This window comes from Thalia democratica, chromosome 6 (assembly GCF_965202585.1).
Source record: "Thalia democratica chromosome 6, ktThaDemo2.hap1.1, whole genome shotgun sequence".
NCBI lineage: Eukaryota > Metazoa > Chordata > Thaliacea > Salpida > Salpidae > Thalia > Thalia democratica.
The window spans coordinates 10,421,340-10,442,542 of NC_139170.1; the positions used below are offsets into that span (position 1 = coordinate 10,421,340).

Here is a 21,203-nt window from a genome sequence, read left to right on the forward strand (position 1 = left end):
AAGACTCTAGACTTAGATAGTATTCAAAAACTATAATTTTAAATATGACTGTGAGCTATCTCAATAAAGTTTATTAACTTTTGTAAAGCTTTGTAACATATAGTTACAAAAAATTTTGATATAGTTAAATATATAATTTTATTCCACCTATGTTAGCTAACATATATAAAAACAAGTTTTAGCCACTTTTATTGGGAACGATCAAATATGCACGAATACTTTTTTGAACGAAGGTTAACTTTTGCACGCAATAAAAAAAATTAAAAAGAAAGAAAAACAAGAAAAAATTGCCGACCAATGGTATGGGTTTCAGTGATAGTAAAAAAATAAAAAAAAAAAAAAAATAAATAAAAATTGATCAATCTTAAGGCTTAGGGGTATAAATAATAGTAAAAAAAATAAAAAAAAAAATAAAAAAATATATCTACCGGTGCAAAAGTGTCTTCGTTTAAAAGTGACCCTTCGTGCAAAAGCGTCTTCGAAAAAAGTAACTTTTTGTGCAAAGTTTTCCCTTCGTTAACTTTTGACACCTACTAACTTTTATCAGATACTTTGATAAATGTTTCATTGTAAAGTTTTAAAATTTATTTGTTTGGTTAAAATTAAAGTGCTTTAATCGAATAACTTTTGATAAAAGGTGATTTATTTTACTATCAGTTTTTTCATTTTTCATTAATCAATTCGATCATCAGACCACAAGCTTCGGTAGACTGAGACCGGTTTCGTCCTTTTTAGGACTCAGCAGTCAGTCGCAACCGAACATCGTAAGTGAAACTAATAAGCGTCTACAGAACTATTAAAATGAAGAGATGTCATATGATCAGTTTCTATATGCATTGTGTGGTAAACACCTTAAAGTATTTAAAAAAAACTTCAAAAACCTAGTTAAAACGACTTAAAAATTCAAAATGTACGGTTTTGATATAATTTTTTACTTGTTTCATGTTAACAAAATATATAACCGGTTAACGTCTAAATTTTAACTAGCATACATAACTTATTGATAACCAATTTATACATATTTTAGTTTTAAACAAAATATAGTCATTTCATTTGTTTTTTGTGTATAAAGTACACATGTAAAACTATAACGCTTTTTTCTAAATAGTTTTTAAACTGTGTTAAAAAACCACAACTATATAAATGTTTTTAGTGTCCTATTCTGTAAGGCTAAGTTTTGAGCAAAAATACTTAATAAAGGATATATAATGTATATTTGTTATACTTTTTTTGTTTAATTAAACTTATAAAAAATTAAGTTTTTATAAAATAAGACAAAGCGCAACTAACAAGTTTAAATATATATATTTTTGACGTAAATCAAATAATAGGCGGAACTTTTGTACTAAAAAATTTAAAGAGAAAAACTACAATTTACGTATTTCACAGTATAAGATTAAAGTTTATTTAGAAAATGTTTAAAAATATTCTAAGTACGTATGTTTTTGTTTACATCGGTGTGATAGTTTTCAAAATTATTATTATAACTATTGTACTTTAAAAACGTTTTTAAAGGAAAAAATTAAATTTTAAAGTCAAAGTTGCTTTAAATTGATTGAAAAATTTAATTTTAATAAGATTATTATTAAACATTTGAATTTTAGTAGTTAAATCTATTTAAGAACACAGTTTTAAAAATTTAATCAAATACTTTTTTTACCTAAAGAATACTTCATATTTTCAAAAGTTAAAAATTAAGCTACAGTTAGAGGAACCCATTTAAACACTAAATTTATTTCAAGTTTTGCAGATTTATAATTTTTTATCAACTCGTTAGATACTAAAATGAATCAATTTTTAGAGTGTTTAGATATAGACTTTTTATGGAGCGTAGAAGCTAACTCTTTGTTACATTTAATACTTTAGAAAACAAAAATTTTTTTTTTGTTAAAACTAAGTTATCTTTTAAAAGCTTTCTTAGTTTTTTTGCAATTTTTTGTTGTTGAAGTTAGCTACACTTTTTTAACCTTAGTTGCTATTGGAATTGTTATAAACATAAAAACACAATAGCTTGAACAGTCTTTAAATTTCGAATAACTTAAAAAAAATTATATTCGTAGAACATACCATAAAGTTCCTTTTTAGAATTGCAACATAAAGAAAAAACTTTAACTATCATTTATACAGCTTTCACCACTATACAAAACTAATTTATTCATAGTTGTTTTTATTTGGTTTATCAACGTCATAAACAGCTATGACGTCAATGCGAATAAACAAAAAGAGTTCGAAAAACGTCGTACCGGAAAATAAACGATATAAATAAAATAATTAGCACGCTGAAGTTTTTGCTCGCTGAGTGGCGATCCGGTTAGCAGCAGTGACGTAACGAAACATTACGTCATCAAATTTCGGCGATGGCAGTAGTCGGGCTTTTTGCGGGCGGAAAAACTTTTTCAAAAATCAACCCCGTGATGGGCGGCTTGGTTTCCATGGAAACTAGCGTTTTCCATCTGGGGTCCGATGTTGAGGTGCTGCATTTCCATTGAGAGCTGCTGTTGCTGCGGAGAATGGTTGCCAGGGATCTGTTGTTGGGGTAACAATTGGCTGAGAAGCTGTTGTTGCTGGGTTAAGTTGTTCGTGGGGATTTGTTGTTGGGGGTAGAGGGGGTTCGTGTTAACAAGGAATTGATCGTTGTTAGGGAGGAAACCGTTGTTTGGCACAAAGTTCATTTCTCGTAGCCTAAAAAATTGTATGGTTGATTAATCAAATTAATGATTCATATAAATTTAACTCCAAAATATACAGTAAGATATTTAAACTTTTTAACTTCCTACTTATTTTATAAAATGTTTACCTTTTTCTATGTAGCTGCTGCGCTAGACTCTCTGAAGCGAAGTTTAGTTGTGACGTAATGACGTGCTGAGGTGACACGATTTCTTCTTCCGGTTTCTCAATCAGACTGGTGTTTTGCTGAGAAAAACTTAACGCTGCAGCATGCTGCTGGGAAATTCTGTTGAAAAGAGTTTGATAAGCGTTTTTTTAAAATTGAAAAGCTGTTTAGTTAAAATTTTTACACCGTTTTTAAGCAAAACTTGGTAACAAAACCAGACAGTCTTGTTTATATAGGAGGCTATTAAAATTAAAAGCATCGTCAAATTCGGCTGATGACGTTATACTGTCGACCTTGGAGTCGTAAACTTTTTTTAAGCGCTTCTCTGGTGTTTTGAGTTTAAGGATTTAAAAGCTTTTAAATTTCTTAGTTATATTTAAAGTGGTATAGTTCTTAGATCGGATTTTAAATTTAAATGATAGTTTACATATGTTTTTTTTATTTAATTTTAACAACTACAGAAAACGTTTTTTTACAATTTAGCATGTTAAAATGATGAGAATAAAATTTTTAGATATTTTTACAAATTCAGCTGCTTTTTCTCAACAAAACGTACAAAATTACATGTAAATAGTACTTATTTAATTAAAAAAATCATTTTTAAGAGAAATGCTTTTTCAATATAATTTTTGATAACTTGTTATTAATTGACTTTACAATTGTACAGAGTTCAAGTATTAGTTTAACTTAAAGCATGTCAGAAAAAATTTAAAATTTAATTTTTAGTTGCAAAACTGACATTTTTTTGTGTTTTTTATAAGTGCATGAACTTCAACAAATTTTTTCTAGCTAAGAAAAAAAAAGTTTTAATCATCAGAAAAATGTTTTAACCAATATAAAAGACATGATATTATTTATGGTTTCAATTTTTTCGAAACAGGTTGAAATTGTTTTTCAATATACTTATAATCTTTAACTGAGTGTTTAAACTTACATTGTTTGTTGTTCTTGAAAGTTTGTTGCTTGTTGATGCGGCTGAGGGTACATTGCCCTAGCAACTTGCTGTGACAAGTTTTCAAGGTGTTCCAGCGTTTCCATGGCAGCCAGATTGTTGCTATGCTTCGGTGAATTCACATCCCTGTCATGGGGACTTGGACATCTGTAAAACAAAAAACTATTTAAAGTTTGTTAGAAATTTATTTGGAAAACTAATTATAAAGTAAAAATATTATTATCAAATAAACAAATTTAGTAAGTTATTTTCTTAAAAAGTTTATTATAAGTTTGTACAAAAAAAGTTGGAAAGTTTCATATAAAAGTATTTATCATCAAAACTCAAAAAAATAAAATTTCAACCATTTTAATAACCAACCCGCTCCGTGGAACGATGTAAGGAGCATGGAGGGATCTTCTTCTCGATGACGTCATAATTCCCGACGGATACTGATGACGTATGCGGTGCTGAGACGTGGGAAATGACGTCACTATTGCATTGAATGCTGCAATCTGTAAAAGTTTAACTTTACTAAACTTATTAAAACAACTAAATAAGTTTAACATTATTTATTATTACAATTTTATATATATACTAGAACCAATATTGTTTAAAGGAAAACTAAGTGCTTAGTCAGTTTAAATTTTTCTTAAGTACTAGTAATTTTAACGTATTTTTACTTTATGATACAGTTAAAAAAGTCGTTATCTGTTATTATCATCAAAGTGTTTTTGGTTTTCAAGTTTAGATTTAATCTGATTTCATAGCAGAAATAAATCGTGAACAGTCTTTGTTATTATTTAAAGAATTAGGTAATATTTGCCAAAGGTTTTCAGTACATAAATACGCAAACAATACGAAGAAATTAACTTTGTTTGACATTAAAATCAGTGAGATAATTTACTTATTTGATAACCATTTTGTTTATTTTGGATTGAATTTCGTATTTAAATTATTTTTTTTGTCTCAGTAACGTTTTCTAAAGTAAACGAAATTTAAGGTTAACATTTCTCAGTTGAGTTTAGCATTACATAGTTTATTTCTCATCATTAAAAAAAAATACCTGTAAAGCAGTTGATCCAATTTGCTGGTTGTTTTTGAAAAGAACATTGTCTTCTTTTTTGTTCACTTCTTCCTGTTAAACGAAAATATTTTAAATTAGATTTCACACATCGCGTTAGAGTGACGCAGAAAATAATCGGCACGATTTTTTCGCAACGAATAATTTATAAAGTGATTTTCTCTTTAAAATCTACAAGGTCGTTTTTCTTATCGGTACTTGAAACGGTTTTGATAAGTTTTCGTGAGAAACAAGTTTTTTTGCAATGTTTACTTTCTCAAATCTAAAGCTACTTAGATCTAGCTAGTATGCAAGTTTTGTGAAACTAGCAGTTCTATTACTTTAAGGAAAGTTTATTTATTTATATTTCTATTAGATTAAAAAAAAGAAATTTACTGTTTGAAAGTAAAGAAGAAAACATATAAGTTTAAAAATAAACAGCTGACAAAAATTATAAACTTTTACATCGTTAAAGTAACGCTTAGTATTTTTATTTACCCGAGTAATGGTCAGGAAACCGTTTGCTCTCTGCAAGTTCCTCAATTGCTCACCAAGAAGGTTTGCCTGTTGGTCGCCGCAACCGTTGCTTAGCAACAAACCATCTGATGCCCTTCTACCATGTCTGAAGTTTCCTGTAAAGACTAAAATATTAAAAGATATTCAAATAAATGTTTTGATAAATTAAAAAAAACTAATACACTAATTAGTAATAGTATGGTTTATCTATAAAAACAATCAAATGTATCATTGACTCAGGTTAAATAATGACAATAAACTTGAAACTAAGTCATTAAAAAGGCTTGGTTTCAATTAAAATGGCTAAAAATAAATGAGCTTTTCAAGTTATGAACAAATTTTTATAGCTAAAAATTAAATTTTATAAAGGTCAACAATCTACAAGACTCACTGGTAGGTTTGGGGTTGGACCTCAAACAGTGCTGCGTCGTCCTCCTGTGACCGCAGTCCTCGTCGGCGGGCGTCGACCTGCTGCTTTCCGCCACCACGTGAGGCGGCAGAGCGCTCTTCAGCTGTGACGTCACTGCTCTGCCAATGTTGGTTCCCTGGGAGGAGAAAGTCTCCTCGCAGAAACCCGACGACCTGCGCAGGTTTTCCGGGGGCACGCACGACTGAGCCACCTGGTGGAGGGGTTTGGTTGTCACGGGGACCTGGTGGGGTGGTTGCTGCTGCAAGTAGGACATCGGAGGAGGGGATTGGTTGCTAGGAGACGGGGGTTGGTTACTGGGAAGAATGAAAGTGTGGCGACGTTGGAGAATAGCTAGCTGTTAAGTAAAAAGATGCATCATTATAAAGGTAGATTTTCAAATTTTTAAAATATATTTTAAGACATAAATGTTTAAAAGTTTTAATAAACTTAAAAATATAAAAAATATTTTAGATTACTAATCGTAAAATGAAGGAAGTTAGTTTGAACTCACTTTGCTAATTGGTTGATGGATCTGCTCGTTAGAGTTGAGGTCGTGAACCCCTTCGTCGTGCAGCATGTTAGCTCTCTGCTGCTGATAAGTTGCGTTTGGCATTTGATAGACGTTTGTGTTTGGCGTCTGATAAGCGTTTGGATGTTGCCGAGAAAAACAGTGGATTGGTCGCATGTTTTCTGCTGTTGCTGCAAAAACATAACTGTGTCTACTTTTATTTTCAACTTAAAAAAAATTACAGCGATGTGAAGATAATTTTGGTTTTTTGCTTAGCTTTAAACGAAGTTAAAACACTTGAGATAAGTTCCAACCTGCATCATGCTGAGTAGTGTTGAAGTTGTGTGGTTGTCTGTTCATGAAAATACTGGAAGTCGGCAGGTGACACGCTGTGGCTTGCATGCTGTTTATCATGTTGCCATGGTTACTGGCTGTCGTGTTGTGACTCGTAACCATGGTACTGGGGTTCGTGGTCATGGTAACTGTTTGGTTTGGATGCACTGGTAAAACGGGAATTGCGGGTTTCAGTGACCCGGAAAGCTGTGTGAAAGGTCGGTTTTGAATAATAAGTCAACTAAGCTAAGCTGATGTAAAAAAAAAAGTGTTTTTCAAAAAGTTTAAGAACCGAGTGTAAGTGTTTAACATCCAAATTTTAAACTTTCAGTAACGTTTTCCTAAAACATCACACTTCTCAACTCACCTTGATGAGCGTGTGCTCGGCGATGTTGGACGGCCTCCTCTTGAACCTCTGGTGGGTCAGCTTGCTGGCCTCGTGCGACATGTGGCGACCGCTGGTGACCAGCTGCAGCTTCAGCTTGTTGCGCAACAGCTGGTAGGTGGCGTAGTTGTGGTCGTACAAAGACGTCCGGACCGACTGTTGAAGGTAAAGAGTTGTTTGAGAAAAATAAAGTTGTTATAAAAATAATACATTTTAGAGCATGTGAAGTTTATTTATGATTTTGTTAAACTTCATAGTAAATTTTTTGGAGATATTTTTAAAAAATATTAGATTTTTAAGTTTTGCATGTTGCGAAAGTATTTAAAGCTGGCTTTAGAAAAATCATTAAAAAATTCGAGTCAACAAAATATTATTATTTGTTAAACAAACAGTTTCAGTTGGAGTTTAAATAAAACGTAAAAGTAAATTGTAGTAGATAAAAACTTTTATTGTTCAAACTTTGTCATAGTACCTTACTGAACTTTTAATTATGTAATAACAATAATAAATGTCTCACTCAAATTAAATTTTTTTTGTTTGATTTCAAAAGTTCAAGTTTGCACGCGACTTATTATTATTGTAAAGCAACAAAAGAGACTTAAATTAAACACAGACTGTAAACATTACACAACTCAATTTTTAAAGTTACAAAAGTTCAAATGGTTTCAGTCAAAACAAAGCTTAACAACATTTTATTTTTAATGTTTATAAACTGCTGTATTATTGCAACCAACATGCGAAACAGTTACAACTGCATTTTTATACTCATTTAAAACTATGAGAGTATATTTCATTACAACTACGTACATGGAAAACTTGACTAAATTAAAATTGCAATTAGAAACTTCAAAATACCCACAAGTTTATGTGATTAAATTTCGTACAAAACTTCCACAGTAAACATTCCCAGCTTTACTACGCACATGAAATTTTTCACGCAACTTTCTAACGGTATTGCACTGAGCTGAGTCACAATAAAAAGCCAAGTTCAACTAGTGACGTTGTTATGCAACCTCATTTGATATTGAAACTTGTTTGTTTTCTACACAAGTTTCAACATTAAAGTCTGGTGGCAATTAAGCATGTTCAAACGGTTTTGTGGTTGCACCATGGGTCGACTAAACTTTTACTCATCTAGTGTTTACACAATATGTATGAAAGTTCTAAAGTTTGATTACATCATGAATTGTAACTAAATAGGAGACGTGGAAGAACAATTATCATGAAATTTGAAGTTACAGTTCTTTTTAGGACTAAATTTAAGTTAAAACGATAATGAGGTTATAAAAGGCGAAATTACGAGAATTTAATTAAAAAACACGTTTATTAAACGCAGTCGTTATTTTATTAAGTATCTAGATTATAGAAGAACGATCTTCTCTGAAATGTTTTTTGCTAAAAAAACTTCTAGAATTTTTTTTATTAAATTTCAGTATTCTTAATTATCTTTTATTCGTATAAACAAAAAAAAAACATGCTTAAATATTGCAGTTTGTCAAAAAAAGGGGCTCGAACTTTTCACTAGAACTTGTTTTTATTGAGTCGCAAACACAGCAATCTTTTGCTCAAGTTTTTATTTCTTACCTCCATCACTTGGTGGCGGTCGAAGTGCATGGATGACGTCATGATCTTGACGACCTGCTCGTTGAGGTCGTTGGGTTGCGGGGTGGAACTGCGCCCCCCAGTGAGCATCTGCAGCTCCAGCTCCCTCTGCTTCTCTTTCTGCATTTGACGGGTTTTTTAAAAAATACCGTTTAAAAAATTCAGTTTTAAAGTACTTTTTTTTACAATTGAAACTTAAAAAGTATTTAGAAATTATAAGTTTTAATCTGTTATTTTTAGAAAAGTTATCAAGATTGACAGGAACTTTTTAGTTTTGTTACAACATTGATGTTATTTTTATTAATTTTTACTTATTAAAAAAGTTTTTGACAAATTCAATATATTTTAAACTTACAACGATTGGTTGCATCCAAGGGTGCTTTTTAATCTGGTTGATCGTGATTCGTTTCTTGGTGTTTACTACCAGCATTTTTCTTATGAGGCTTTCGCAATCTAAAAAATACAAGAATGTTCAAACAATGGTTAAAAGTAATAAAATCTAAATGTTTAAACTTTGAACTTGACTTTTATTTTATTGCCAATAAGAAACTTCAGCTGTTTTAGTGTATGCACTTATTGATTTATATTTAATTAGAAACAAGTACAAAGCAATGCGTTTTGGTAGCAGCGCATGAAAGCAAATTAAGTTTATTTTCTAAACACCTGAAACATAGTTAATTACAGCTGCTTGTGTGTGTTTGACGTAACAGAAATTATCTTTCGATAAAATATCTTCAAAAATTTTGATAGCCAAAAACATCTGTGTCAATTGTGTCGCGAGAAGACGTAGTTTTGAAATTTTTATGAAAGTATATGTGTTCAAAGCACTCAAGTAAACCCACTATATTTACATAAAATATTCTAGTTTAACTCCTAGTTCAAAACAAGTTTTGCTATTTATGTTTAAATCAAGTGTATTATAAACATTAGTCAAAACTTAACTTCCAACACTAAAAAATTGGTTTTTCTAACAACATTTGTATTTTTTGGCATGCTCGATCAACGTGTGACATTAGCAGCGTTTGTACTTAACATTGACTTTGAGTTTTACAACAATGCATACCACTCAACACTTTGAGTACTTTGTATACATTTATATATATATATATATATATACATGCCGCGAACACTTAATCCACACTTAACATGCTTATCAACACATTTTAATTGCCATATAAATTGCAAATGTACTTAACAGTTTTAAACATTTCTTTACAAGTGCATATTAAAGCATATTATATAAAACATGTCTACTGATGTGCCTCGAAATATGCGAAAACATGTCACTTCTTTTTCAACCAATCAAAACGCAATAAGGCCTTTTTATAAGCACGCAGCAGTTTGCTTGTTTGCACAAGCTTTTTCTGCCCTGCGTTCAAGTTTAGCACGCAAGTGGAATGCTTGTCATAACAACTCAACGCAAACGCCTTTCAACAAATTCTAATTAGCGGGCCCGCAAAATTTACACAAAAACTATTTCGGTTTGGACGAGCGGAAAACTGCGGCTTTCTGACGTCACGCGTAAATTTTTGGTGTCGAAAATGTTGAAGGCTGCGGTTGTTAGAGCAGAGGTGCGAATGTTTCCCTGTTTGAATTTCAGATTGTTTTCACACACTGGGATTTGGCGAGCCGAGCTCAAGTTAAACCGAACGGATTTAATGTTATTCACGTCAGCAGTTGTTGTAAACGTCGTAGGCGAGAACGCAGCCAGGTATATCGTTGCATGCAGCAATCAGTATCAAATTACTACATTTAATTACCCAGAAAAAACTGTAAGCGTTTCAAAGGTTAGGTTTGTAAAGTGTGATGTATACCGTTGTTGAAACAATAAGTTAAAAAGACGCTATTTTCATCTTAAAAAGACACCTTGAAATAGTGTAAATTGTAATAACTTCATTAGACATTTAAGTTATGTGTTTACTGTGGAAGATTTCAAAATAAATTTCTGTTAAAACTATAATATATATTTGATACAAAAAATTAATGTGGATTTAACAAGGAATTAAGTGTTTAATAACCATAATACAAAAAAAAAACTTCACAGAACCTCAAAAATAAAGCACCAGAGTAAAACGCAAACTAATTTTTAAAATTTTATACAAAAAACGTATCTTACCTTGAGACATCCAATAAGGGATCCTGAATCTTCCCTCCAAAACTCTTTCTTTCAACGTTGCCACACTGCTGCCGTCAAAAGGGAAATTCCCACAAACGAGAACGTACAGCACGACTCCCAGACTCTGTAAAAAAATCACGTTTAATTATAGTTTCAGTATAGGATGCTTATTTGTTTACTGAAAACTTTCTAGTTTGCACCCTAGCATTTGTGTTGGTGTTTCAAGTTTAGTCACTAGCAATTTTTTTGTTAACTTTTTTATCAATTATGTTCATTCATCTAAAGCTATTACGCCATGAAAACTTGAACATTTAAAAAATTGCTTATTTTTGCAGTTTTTATGCTTTTACATTCTCTAGGTTACAGTTTCAGCATATTCCCTTATTATAACTAATATTTTTTTAACTTCTGCTGTGGTTTTTTGCACGCTACGCAAACTTGTTTTTGTTAACAAGTTCAAGCTTCATTACTGTGCAACTAAAACGCAAGTTTGCATACATATTTCACAACACCCTGACAAAGCACAAGCTAGCAGCTCAGTTTCATTGTGCCTGCAGCTTTATTGTTTACAGGAAGGTTCAATGACGTACATCCATTGTTTGCCTTTCATTGTGCGCACTTTGATTAACTTGTACTTTTGTCACTTACACAACGCTTTGTACACGTTACACGAAACTTGTACTAATTTATTGAATATTAATTTGTGTGGATTATAAACGAAAATGTTTTTGAGTGTTATAGTTATTTACTGCTGGGTAATTCTTTGGTTTTTAAAACACGAGGTAGTAAATATTTACATAAGGTTTAAGCTATCTAAATACAGTTGTGAAGTTTTTTGTGGTTTGCTTGGTTTTAATTTTATCAAATTTGTTTAACATTTTGGTAAACCTTATATACTTTTATCGAAATAGGTCCTTTTATATAAATTTCTTGTCTATTCTTTTCTAAAAGCAATTATTAAAAACTAACTCTGAATAATTGCTGCTAGTTAATGTAATCTATCATAATAAAGTGTCATAAAAAGCAATACAATGCTTACGGGCAAATTTTTTATAAAACCTTCATCAAAAAAAAAAAACTAATAAAAACAAACACAAAACTTAAGCTGAAAATGTAAAACACAAATAATTCACGGTTTTCAAATGTTAAAACACTTTAATATTCTAAACAACCTACCCATATGTCAGGGTGGGGTCCCTCGTACAACTTTCCTTCAAAAACTTCGGGGGCGGCGTACGGTGGACTTCCGCACCAAGTGTCCAGCAGTTTGCCCGGCTGGTAAAAGTTGCCGAAACCGAAGTCTGTAAGATGTTTGAATGTTAAAATATTGTAATGAAAATCAGTGTTATGAAAACTGGTTTGGAAAATATTTAAAAAGAAAAAAAATTGTAGCTGTTGTTGAGGAAAAGTATTATGACACACAACTTTTTGTTTAGTACGTGCGCAAAATTTTTCCAGAGATTAACAACTGAAATAGGCATACATGTATAATAAAAAAAACAATGCTATTTTGTTATGAGACCGAAATTAACTAAAAAATCTTATTTCAACTCTCACGAGAAATGTTTTGTACTATGATGATTCTTTATATTTTCAAAATAACTTAAAACATTTTGACACAAAAAAAAACAAAGCTAACCAGCCAGCTTGACGTTACCGTCTGAGTCCAGTAGAAGGTTTTCGGCCTGCAAAAAAAAACAAGAATTAACGTTTGAAACAAAAAACAACACGAAAAACTTCAAAAAAATCCCGACAAGAAAGGTCGCGGCGCACGCAAAACGCTTGGTATTGTGACGTCACTACAAACCGCTCATTGACGTCAATCGAGAAGTAAAAAGCGGGCGAAATTGAAAAGACGAAAAAAATCACTGCGCTTCGTCCCGTTTCTTTTCACTCTGCTCCCGTTGGCCGGGCTGCTCCTTTTTTTTTGTTTGCTTTCGCATCGATTTTGTTCTCGGCCCGCTGCCTGCTTTGTTTGCTCGGCGAACTGCATGTGAACTTTTCGGCGACTTCGATGTTTTGGTTTGCGCTTCTTTACCAAACCCCGCAACTCGTTCTCAACGTTCTTCGACTTGTTCTTTGCTTGCCGAGCCTTCCGTGATCTGATTGTTTGTTTTCGCAAATCGTTTGTCCTTTCGATCAAAATGTTTCCTTTCGGCCAAATCGTTATTGTTGACCTTTAACCGGCTAGATAGTGAGTGAGCTTTCGTGCTGGAAAAAATTTCACGGCAACTTTTGTTTCGCTGTTTACTTTCAAGCTTCTCATGAAATATTCACAAGCTTTTACTTCTTCAACGTAAAATTTATATTGTTAACTTTTCACTAACTTGCTGGTCTAACAGTGATGTTTATAAAGGCATCTTTATGAAATATTTACAGCCAGAAACACGGAGTTAAGTTTAATCAAGGTCATATTTTTAAAGAAAAAATTCACGTATGACCTTTAATCTAAAAGTATTATTAAAAACAAGCAAGACTAAGATGCTCTTTACTTCTCTTCAAACTAACAAAAATATAATATTAGACTAAATAACTTAGATATTAAAAGATCAAAGATTACTCGGAATTTATGTATCTTTTTGTCTAGAGCAGGTTTTACAAATAAAAAGCAGATTTCAATAGATAACTGTATTTATTCTTTTTGAACGCAGTTTACAATGTTTATGATTTTAATCTTCAATCTGATAAGTTATCCGTGAACTTGGCATCACAACCGAACAAATGTTCGAGGTGAACACCGATAACACCCGACTACTCTCACCCCGGGTTAGCACAGACTATTGTGGTGGCATGAATTATTAATTGAAGTTAAGACAAGCAGCATTTTTCTCGGTGTGAAAATTCGCTGAATTCAATGTCAATTAAGTATGATGTTGTAAAAGCTTCTATGTTACAAACTACTTTAAACGTCGAGTTTGTATTTTTTTAATAATTAAGGCTTAGTCAGTAGTTTTTCATCTGTAACTATGAAAAAAAATTATGGGATTTTTGCTATTACCTCTTTGAATTAACAAATTAAAAAACACTAGATTTAATTTATGAACGAGAATTAATTTGTTTTTCACGATAATTTTGCAGTTGCAGCTAAAATCTAATTATTTTTTGCTCAGTCAAAATATTTGTAAACAATAATGCCAATGTTGTTACAATTTATTTGACTGATGAAATATTGAATAACAATAACAACATAGAACTACAAAATCAGCACTATTTTCTGTAAACTCTGCAAAAGTAATATCAGCTTAATAAATATTTTGGTGGTTAAAGTCCTCTAATTACGTTCGTCATAGCTTTTCAATTGCGAAACTTGTTTCTTTAGTTTCAAAATTAAAAGTAAAAAAAAGTACTTCAAACTTGCTTCATATTTTAGCACAGTCACACTTTTTAAATCACAACTGATGCACACTAGACTTCACTCATGTTGTACACATTATCATTTATAAGAAAATCATTTAAAGTAATTGGATTATTAAAGGTGATACAAAATACTCGAAGCTGTTTTCCGTACATGTTTTGCTTCAAAATAAAAATACTATTTTATTAATTTAAACTTTGTTCTATACTTTGCACAAAAAAAAAAAAATAAAACAACGTTGTATCTGAAATTTAAAACACTAAAAAATCAATAAAAAATTGATAAAAGTATTGTTTATTTTCGTTAAGTAAGCTTTTAAAATTTAATTAAAATTAACGTGAAACAAAAATTAAAAAACGAAATTATGAAAATACGTTTAGAACAACAACTTAAACTTTAAAAGTTTTAAGCAAAAAATAAAAAATAAAAAAATAAAATAAAGTTTCTTCAAACAGTATAAAATCATTAAAATACTTCTGAAAGTGCTAGGAATTGCAGAAGCACGATATTATTTTACAATTTGAAGTTTGCTGTTAGAGCAAAAAATAACACAAATATTTCAAAAGTCGAAATTACACTCCCAACAATAAAAATTTGAATAAAACAACTTTGAAAGTGTCTGAAAAACTTTAAAGCTAAAATTTAAATTGTAATTTTTCAGATGTTAGAAGCCATTCGCTTTACGAGGCAATAAAATGTCACTTATCATGGCACGAACTCGTGAGAAAGATTAGCCGCAAATTATGCGCACAAAAGTTGTATTCAAATTGCCAGTGAGAATCAAAAACTTTGCACGAAACTGAGTGAAAGTGCCAAGTTAAGTTGTAAAATTTTTGGGCGAAGTTGACTAGTTTGCGTTTGGACGCGTGTTTGTCATCAAAAATTAAAAGTTAAGTTGAACTGATTGTCAACGCAGATGAAAGCGGCAAGATTCGACGCTTTTCTTCGCTTGTGACTCAAAACTGACTTACTTTAAACTTTGAAAAGATTTTTGTTTCATTCAGACGCTTTTTTTTAAAGCCATAAAAAAAAGCTTTAGAGTTTTTTTTTATTGTCTTCGGTTTTTAGATGTTAGAAAAATTTAAACCGATAAGATATAATGATGTTTTGTTCTAAAGTCCATTGCGGTTCATGTAGATATACATAATGATAAGGATTTTATTTGTAACTTGTCTGCTCTAAAACTCCCTTTCTAATTGTAGATTGAAAAATTAAAACAAAGCAAAAATTTACCACTAAGAATTTTAATGTAGCTTTCAACTTAGTCTACATAAAGTGCATAAAAACATATATAAGTGCTTTTAATAAAATTTTAAGTAAAAAACCCGAAAACACTAAACACAAAAACTGCTGTAAATTGTCACATAAAACGATATAACAAAAAGTAAATGCATACACTGATAAAACACTGTTCAATGCAACCAGAAAAGCTCACCTTCAGATCTCGATGCACGATGTTGTTTTTGTGGCAGAACTCGATGGCAGTGAGAGCTTGAAAGAAGATCTTCCTCGCTTCCTCTTCCTTCAAACGCTCCACGTTGAAGATCAAATCTAAAAAAAAATATGTTTGGTTCGTTCACGGTAAACCTTTCAAAAATATCGCAAACTGCTTTGTTAGGCAATATGACTTACACAGTTTTAACTTTGATCTGTTCGTTTCATACGCAACCGTTTAAAGTAAATCGTATTAAGTGTAACTTTTGATTCAGTTTGTAGTTTGTATTTTCTAGTAGGTACAACTTGGTACATTAATACAAAAATGTTTACAATGCATAATTTTTTCCAGATAAATGTAAAACAGTTTTTCAACTTCAAACCAGTTTTGCTGCAAACGAAATGCATTCCTATGTTTGTTTAGTTCACAAGCTTGTTCAGTGAATTAATTAAATATTCTTTGTCACAAAAAATTGCGTAATAAACACGAAACATCTCTCATCAGATCAATCGAGGCATGTGCGCAGGTCAAGTTTCTTTCATAATCTCGCTTCAGTGTGACGTCACAACGAGATATCGTCTCCGTGACGAGCGTCATGATTTGCGGTGACGTAGTTTCGAGGGGGGGGAGGCGGCTGATTTGCATAAGCGATTATCGCTTCGGGAATTTTATCTTTCGTCGTTGGGGATTTAGACAGTGAAAATGTTAAGAAGTGCGTCAGAAGTTATTCTTTTGTTTACAAATAAATAAACACTTGAGGTTCATGAGATTTTATTGATAACTTGATTTCGTTGCAAGTTTGTTAAACAAAATGTTAATTTGTTTGTAATACCTCTTTATTTAAAAAACTAACAAAAACTAATGCTGTTTCTAAAACGTATTTTTACATATATTCATAGACAAGCAGTTCAAATCACTAACCATAAACTTCTCCTTTGCTAGCGTACTCCAATACCAAGTAAATAGTTGTGGCACTTTCCAACACCTAAACAATGAGCAAAGTAAACATTTAAACCAAAAATAGTTGTTTTTAAGTTTGATATTAGACTAGTATAAAATAAAACATTTAAAGTATTTCAATATTTTACATATCGCTCGAAAACAAGATTGTGTCAAGCTGAATAGTTCAAACCCGAAGCAACTTTAGTTTTTTCGATCACACAGAGAACTTTCAAAAGCGCATCTGACAGCTTTAAAAGAAAATAGCGAAAGCCAAAAGCCCTTGCACGTCACTGCAAATACGCATTTTATGACGTCACAAAGCTAGAAGCATACAGGCTGCATTACAAAAACTTTTTCACAGAAAAATCGATTCCCAAAGCCTGATTGAATTTGCGTTCCGAAAAATAAAATAAATGAAATAATCGTTGAAAAACAGAAAGGCTGGGATTTACGAAACAGGTTTATTAAGAAGATACAAGTTTAATTTTATTAAGTTGGGATTTTTCGAATAAACTAAGGGTAAAAGTCATTTCTTCTTAGCTGCACGTACTTTTTCAGTTGCATGCAATTTCCTTTGACGTTTGCAAACAAATTTTATTAAATCAAAAAAACTTGGATTTTTACGACTTTAGCCTTGCTGCTGTTTGTTTGCTTTAGTCTTTGCAAAGAAGTCTGCAATATTTTCAGTTAGAATAAACGGGGATTTTTTTTTTTTGAATTATAAGAAATTACTGATACTTTTATGCTTAGACTTAATAACAAACTTGTAAAAATATTATGTCAATAACATTTTCGTCAACTTTAATTTAAAATAGTGTAACAAAATTTTTTACGTTTGTAAGGTTGTTACATAACTTATAGACTCGAATAATTGAACAATTTGATTCTTACACAGGTCTTAAAAAATCAGAATAAAAAAAAAAGCTTTTAGTACGTAAAATATATTTATAGTCAATAAAATAAGAAACTACTAAAAAACGATCTATACGAAATAGAAAATAAATTTACAGCATACATGTTGGCCGTTTAGATAAAGGTTTAAATGCACTGCAAAATAAAATAACTTAATGAAAATGCAAATGGATTCTGATGACAAATTACTTGTCGCTATCAATTATTCGGCAAAGAGGATTATTTTTTGTTGCAGCTGTGTTTTGGAAAAAAACACAATTTAGAGGACGAAACATTGCGCAATTTGATCATAATTTTTGACTTTTTTGTTTATATACTTTGTGCCCTTGTCTAATTTTATATCACTCCAAATTTACATAAAAGGCTACTAATGTATTTCACCTTTATATCTTTTTTATGTTTTAGCTTTAATCAAATAAAATTTCACAAACAATTACAACAAGTTGAAAACTTAAAATATTGCACCATTAAAAAACATAGATTGGATATTTTTACGTTCTATTCTTAGTATCTTTAATATCGTTTTTTATTTGTTAAACCAACTAGTAAAAAACAATTTGTTATTAAAAAAATAACTTTAAGCTAAACACATAAAAAAAAATTAAACTTTTTTTAAATTGATATCATAATAACAAAGCATAATTAAAACCTGGTAAAGTTCAATGATGTTTTGGTGCCGGAGGAGTTTAAGGATTTGTATTTCTCGGTAAATTTTTTTCAAATTTACTTCGTCAAGTCGAGTTTTATCGATCACTTTGATTGCTACCTGTAAAAATGCAACCAACTATATTTTTTTTTAGAATGCAAAAAATAAACAAAAGCAATAAAAAGTACTACAGAAAAGTTTGAGAGTCTATATACTTAACTAGTTAAAAGCTTGAAACCTACATTTTAACAATAATACTCAATTTTAACATAAAAAGTGACTGTAATTTAACCTTGTTTTATTAGGTATTTTGTTTCAATAAAACAACATCAAGACAGTAAAACAACAAATTGTTGTCACTGTAGCTCCACAACTCAAGCGTGTCATTTTGTCTCTTCTCAGTCTGACCTTCGGGGTCAAACTTTCGCGGTCGGCCTGGCGCAGCGAACTTTTGACCCCGCTTATCCGACGCGAGACTGACACGTTGTTTCGATTCACCGGTCAGTTGATCGACCTCTGGCAGTGATCTTGTTAACATCACGTGACTGGTCGCGCTCTGATGAGCATGAGTTTTTCATCAGCACTCAGGCGGGTCGTGACGACTTGTGAAAGCTGTTCACACGCAAGTGCCATTTGAACTTTTGATTGTTAACAAGTTGCCAGCTTAATTTTTCAATCAAATACAGAAGTAATTTCACGCTACGCATCCTTAGATCAAGTTGATTTGAAACTTGAGGTCAGCAATTGAAATATTGTGGGTTATTTTAAACAGCAAATCGTGCCTGCGTAAAGTCTTTCCCGCTTTCAATTGATAATTTTTCAGAGACTAAAAAAGCTATTAATGATGTGACGAAGCTCAAACTCCTTTTTAAATTTAGAACTTTAAAATAAAATCTTATCACACTTACACATTTCATAATTAAAATCTTACAAACTGAAACAGATGAATTTGTGATTTACGCAGTTTGATTGTTACACAACGTACAAGCTTACATGGCTTATCAACGTACATAGCGTGTAAGATAAAGCTTATACTGACGCATGAAGCATTTAGTAACATCATGAAAAAGCTTGCGACACGCTAAAAACTAAAGTACTTTAAGTAAAACAGTTTGTTTATGTCAAATAAACTTTTACTTGAAGTATTTTATTTGCTTAAAACAGTTATGCCAGTTTCTGCACTTAAGTTAAACTGTTTTGTTTATTTTGTCTTTAAAAATACCTTAAATCATGTAGTAAATGGTGTTTAGCTTGTATTTTTACAGAAAGCTACATTAAAAGTAGTTTATTTACAGAAAACAGTTTATTTCTGAGAATTGTTTTTATTATTGTAAAACTTGTAAGTGATAAAAAACTGTTTCAAAATAAACTTTGTCATGTTGGTATTTGAACAAATATTAAACACAACATGCAGGCAAAATTTAAAATGTTATAAAAATTACGAAAAACCAAAACTAAGAGTTTTATGAAATTTAGTAAGTATCAAATTATCAAACGTCTTAAAGTTTTAAAATTAAAAAAAAAATGAAGTAAAATTAATACCTCAGCTTTTGTGAAGATGTGTCGAGCCAACTTGACGACTGCGAAATTTCCTTTCCCAATCGTCTTGATGACGTCATAGTAACCGATGCGCATCACCTGCTCATGGTTACCGTGCTGCTGGTTGCCATGAGGCTGATGGGATTTGGCAGGAAACGGGGGCAGATCGGCAATCGTGACGTCACAGTTCAAAGTGGGGGCTTGAAAGAATTCTTTCATTTTTAGTGTTTCATCTCTTGAATGGCGAAAAACTTTAATTTTTTGTAAAATGCAACTTAAATTAATTCTAAAAATGCTTAAAATAAGAAATAAAACCTTGACCTTGAAAGCTATAATTGCATAAGGTATGATAAAAATTAATTACTTGAAAAAGTTCTCATTTCTCATAGGATTCATAATCAGTTTTATAAATTATTTGTTTAATCAAACCAAATTTAGGCTAAAGGCTTTGTTGTGAAAATTTAAAAAGCATATTTCATGTAGTTCGATTTTCAGTGAAACTAAGTTCTAATTGTACTTAGCTGAATACTTCAAAAACTTATTACCAAGTTAGTCTTTTCAATTAAAAGTTAAGATCGAAAACAACTTTGCTTCTCTCAGCAGTAACCATCTAATAAAAAAGCATAAAACACTTGATCTTTCAATAAAAAAAAAGCATTAAAATTTTTAAAGTCTATCAAAGTGGTTATGCTCTGTGTTTTCTCATGATAAACTTTAACCTTCACTGTACGGCAATACAAAAAATCTGAAAAAAACAACCTTCTCTTCGACTGAAAAGCAGCAGAAAAGAGAAGAAAAAAAATCTATTAACTGTCAGTGATTGCGAGAGAAATTAAAATTTCATTAGGCACTGGAAGGTCTATCACGTCACAATAGAGAAAAATGACGCGAAACAGATGGAAAAAAATGAGTAGGATGCAAAATACTTGCATTAAATTTTTTCCTTTACTTTTGTGATCTTAGCTAAGTTTTAAAAGAAATTATAAGATATAAAATTTTAATTGCTTTATTGTAATTAAGAATAAAATCACTTTAACTTTAATCCTAAACATTCTGTTTAAAACATATTTAACACAAAAAAAAAAGTAAAAAAATTATTTAAAGTTTGATGAAAAAAAATTGTTTATCAGCAGAAATTTAGTACGCTTAATCTCATGAAAAAATTATCAGCAGAGCGTTTAATCAGGTTAATTTGCATATAACCGGTATTGTTATCACTACGTCACCATCCGATAACATACCTTTTGTCATGAATGCATAAAATTTTTCATTAGATCAAAGGGTTGCTTGATTTTTTTTTGTTTTGCACAAAAAAACTAATTAGACAGCCGATAAAATTTCAAAAAAGATAACGATTAAAAAAAATCCATTTTTTGATACATAAAATAAATAAAACAACATTGAACTAATCAAAAATAAAGTTACTCAAAGCAATCTTAATCTTTCTAAAACAAGCACAAATGGTCTAAAATAACACATTTGAATTTATGTGGAGGGTTTTGATTTATTACAATCAAAAAAGTATGCCGTTAAAATAATATCCTGGCTAACTTTAATCACGACACAAAGGAACCAGTGACCACTTCCAAAATTACAAACAAAACACTGATAAGAAAACACGGCGGCAGTCAAAACAAAAGAGAAAGTTTTCAAGTCACAAGTACGCAACGTGCAGTGA

At 31.0% G+C, this 21,203-nt stretch overlaps 1 protein-coding gene across 1 annotated transcript; it reads right to left on the minus strand.

Annotated features, from left to right (window-relative positions):
• Positions 1–1,826: 1,826 nt before the first annotated feature.
• LOC145837822 (uncharacterized) lies at positions 1,827–19,813 on the minus strand. Its single transcript, XM_082945272.1, has 19 exons — positions 19,529–19,813; positions 17,990–18,106; positions 16,408–16,471; positions 15,487–15,602; positions 12,336–12,381; positions 11,873–11,997; positions 10,697–10,820; positions 8,936–9,033; positions 8,563–8,700; positions 6,961–7,134; positions 6,575–6,800; positions 6,264–6,451; positions 5,735–6,107; positions 5,326–5,459; positions 4,831–4,902; positions 4,146–4,279; positions 3,768–3,932; positions 2,798–2,953; positions 1,827–2,682 (listed from the first exon to the last, which is right to left on the minus strand). The coding sequence occupies exons 1-19, from the start codon at positions 19,742–19,744 to the stop codon at positions 2,397–2,399; spliced, it is 2,952 nt and encodes a 983-aa protein (XP_082801398.1). The 5' UTR covers positions 19,745–19,813; the 3' UTR covers positions 1,827–2,396.
• Between the last annotated feature and the right edge of the window lie 1,390 nt (positions 19,814–21,203).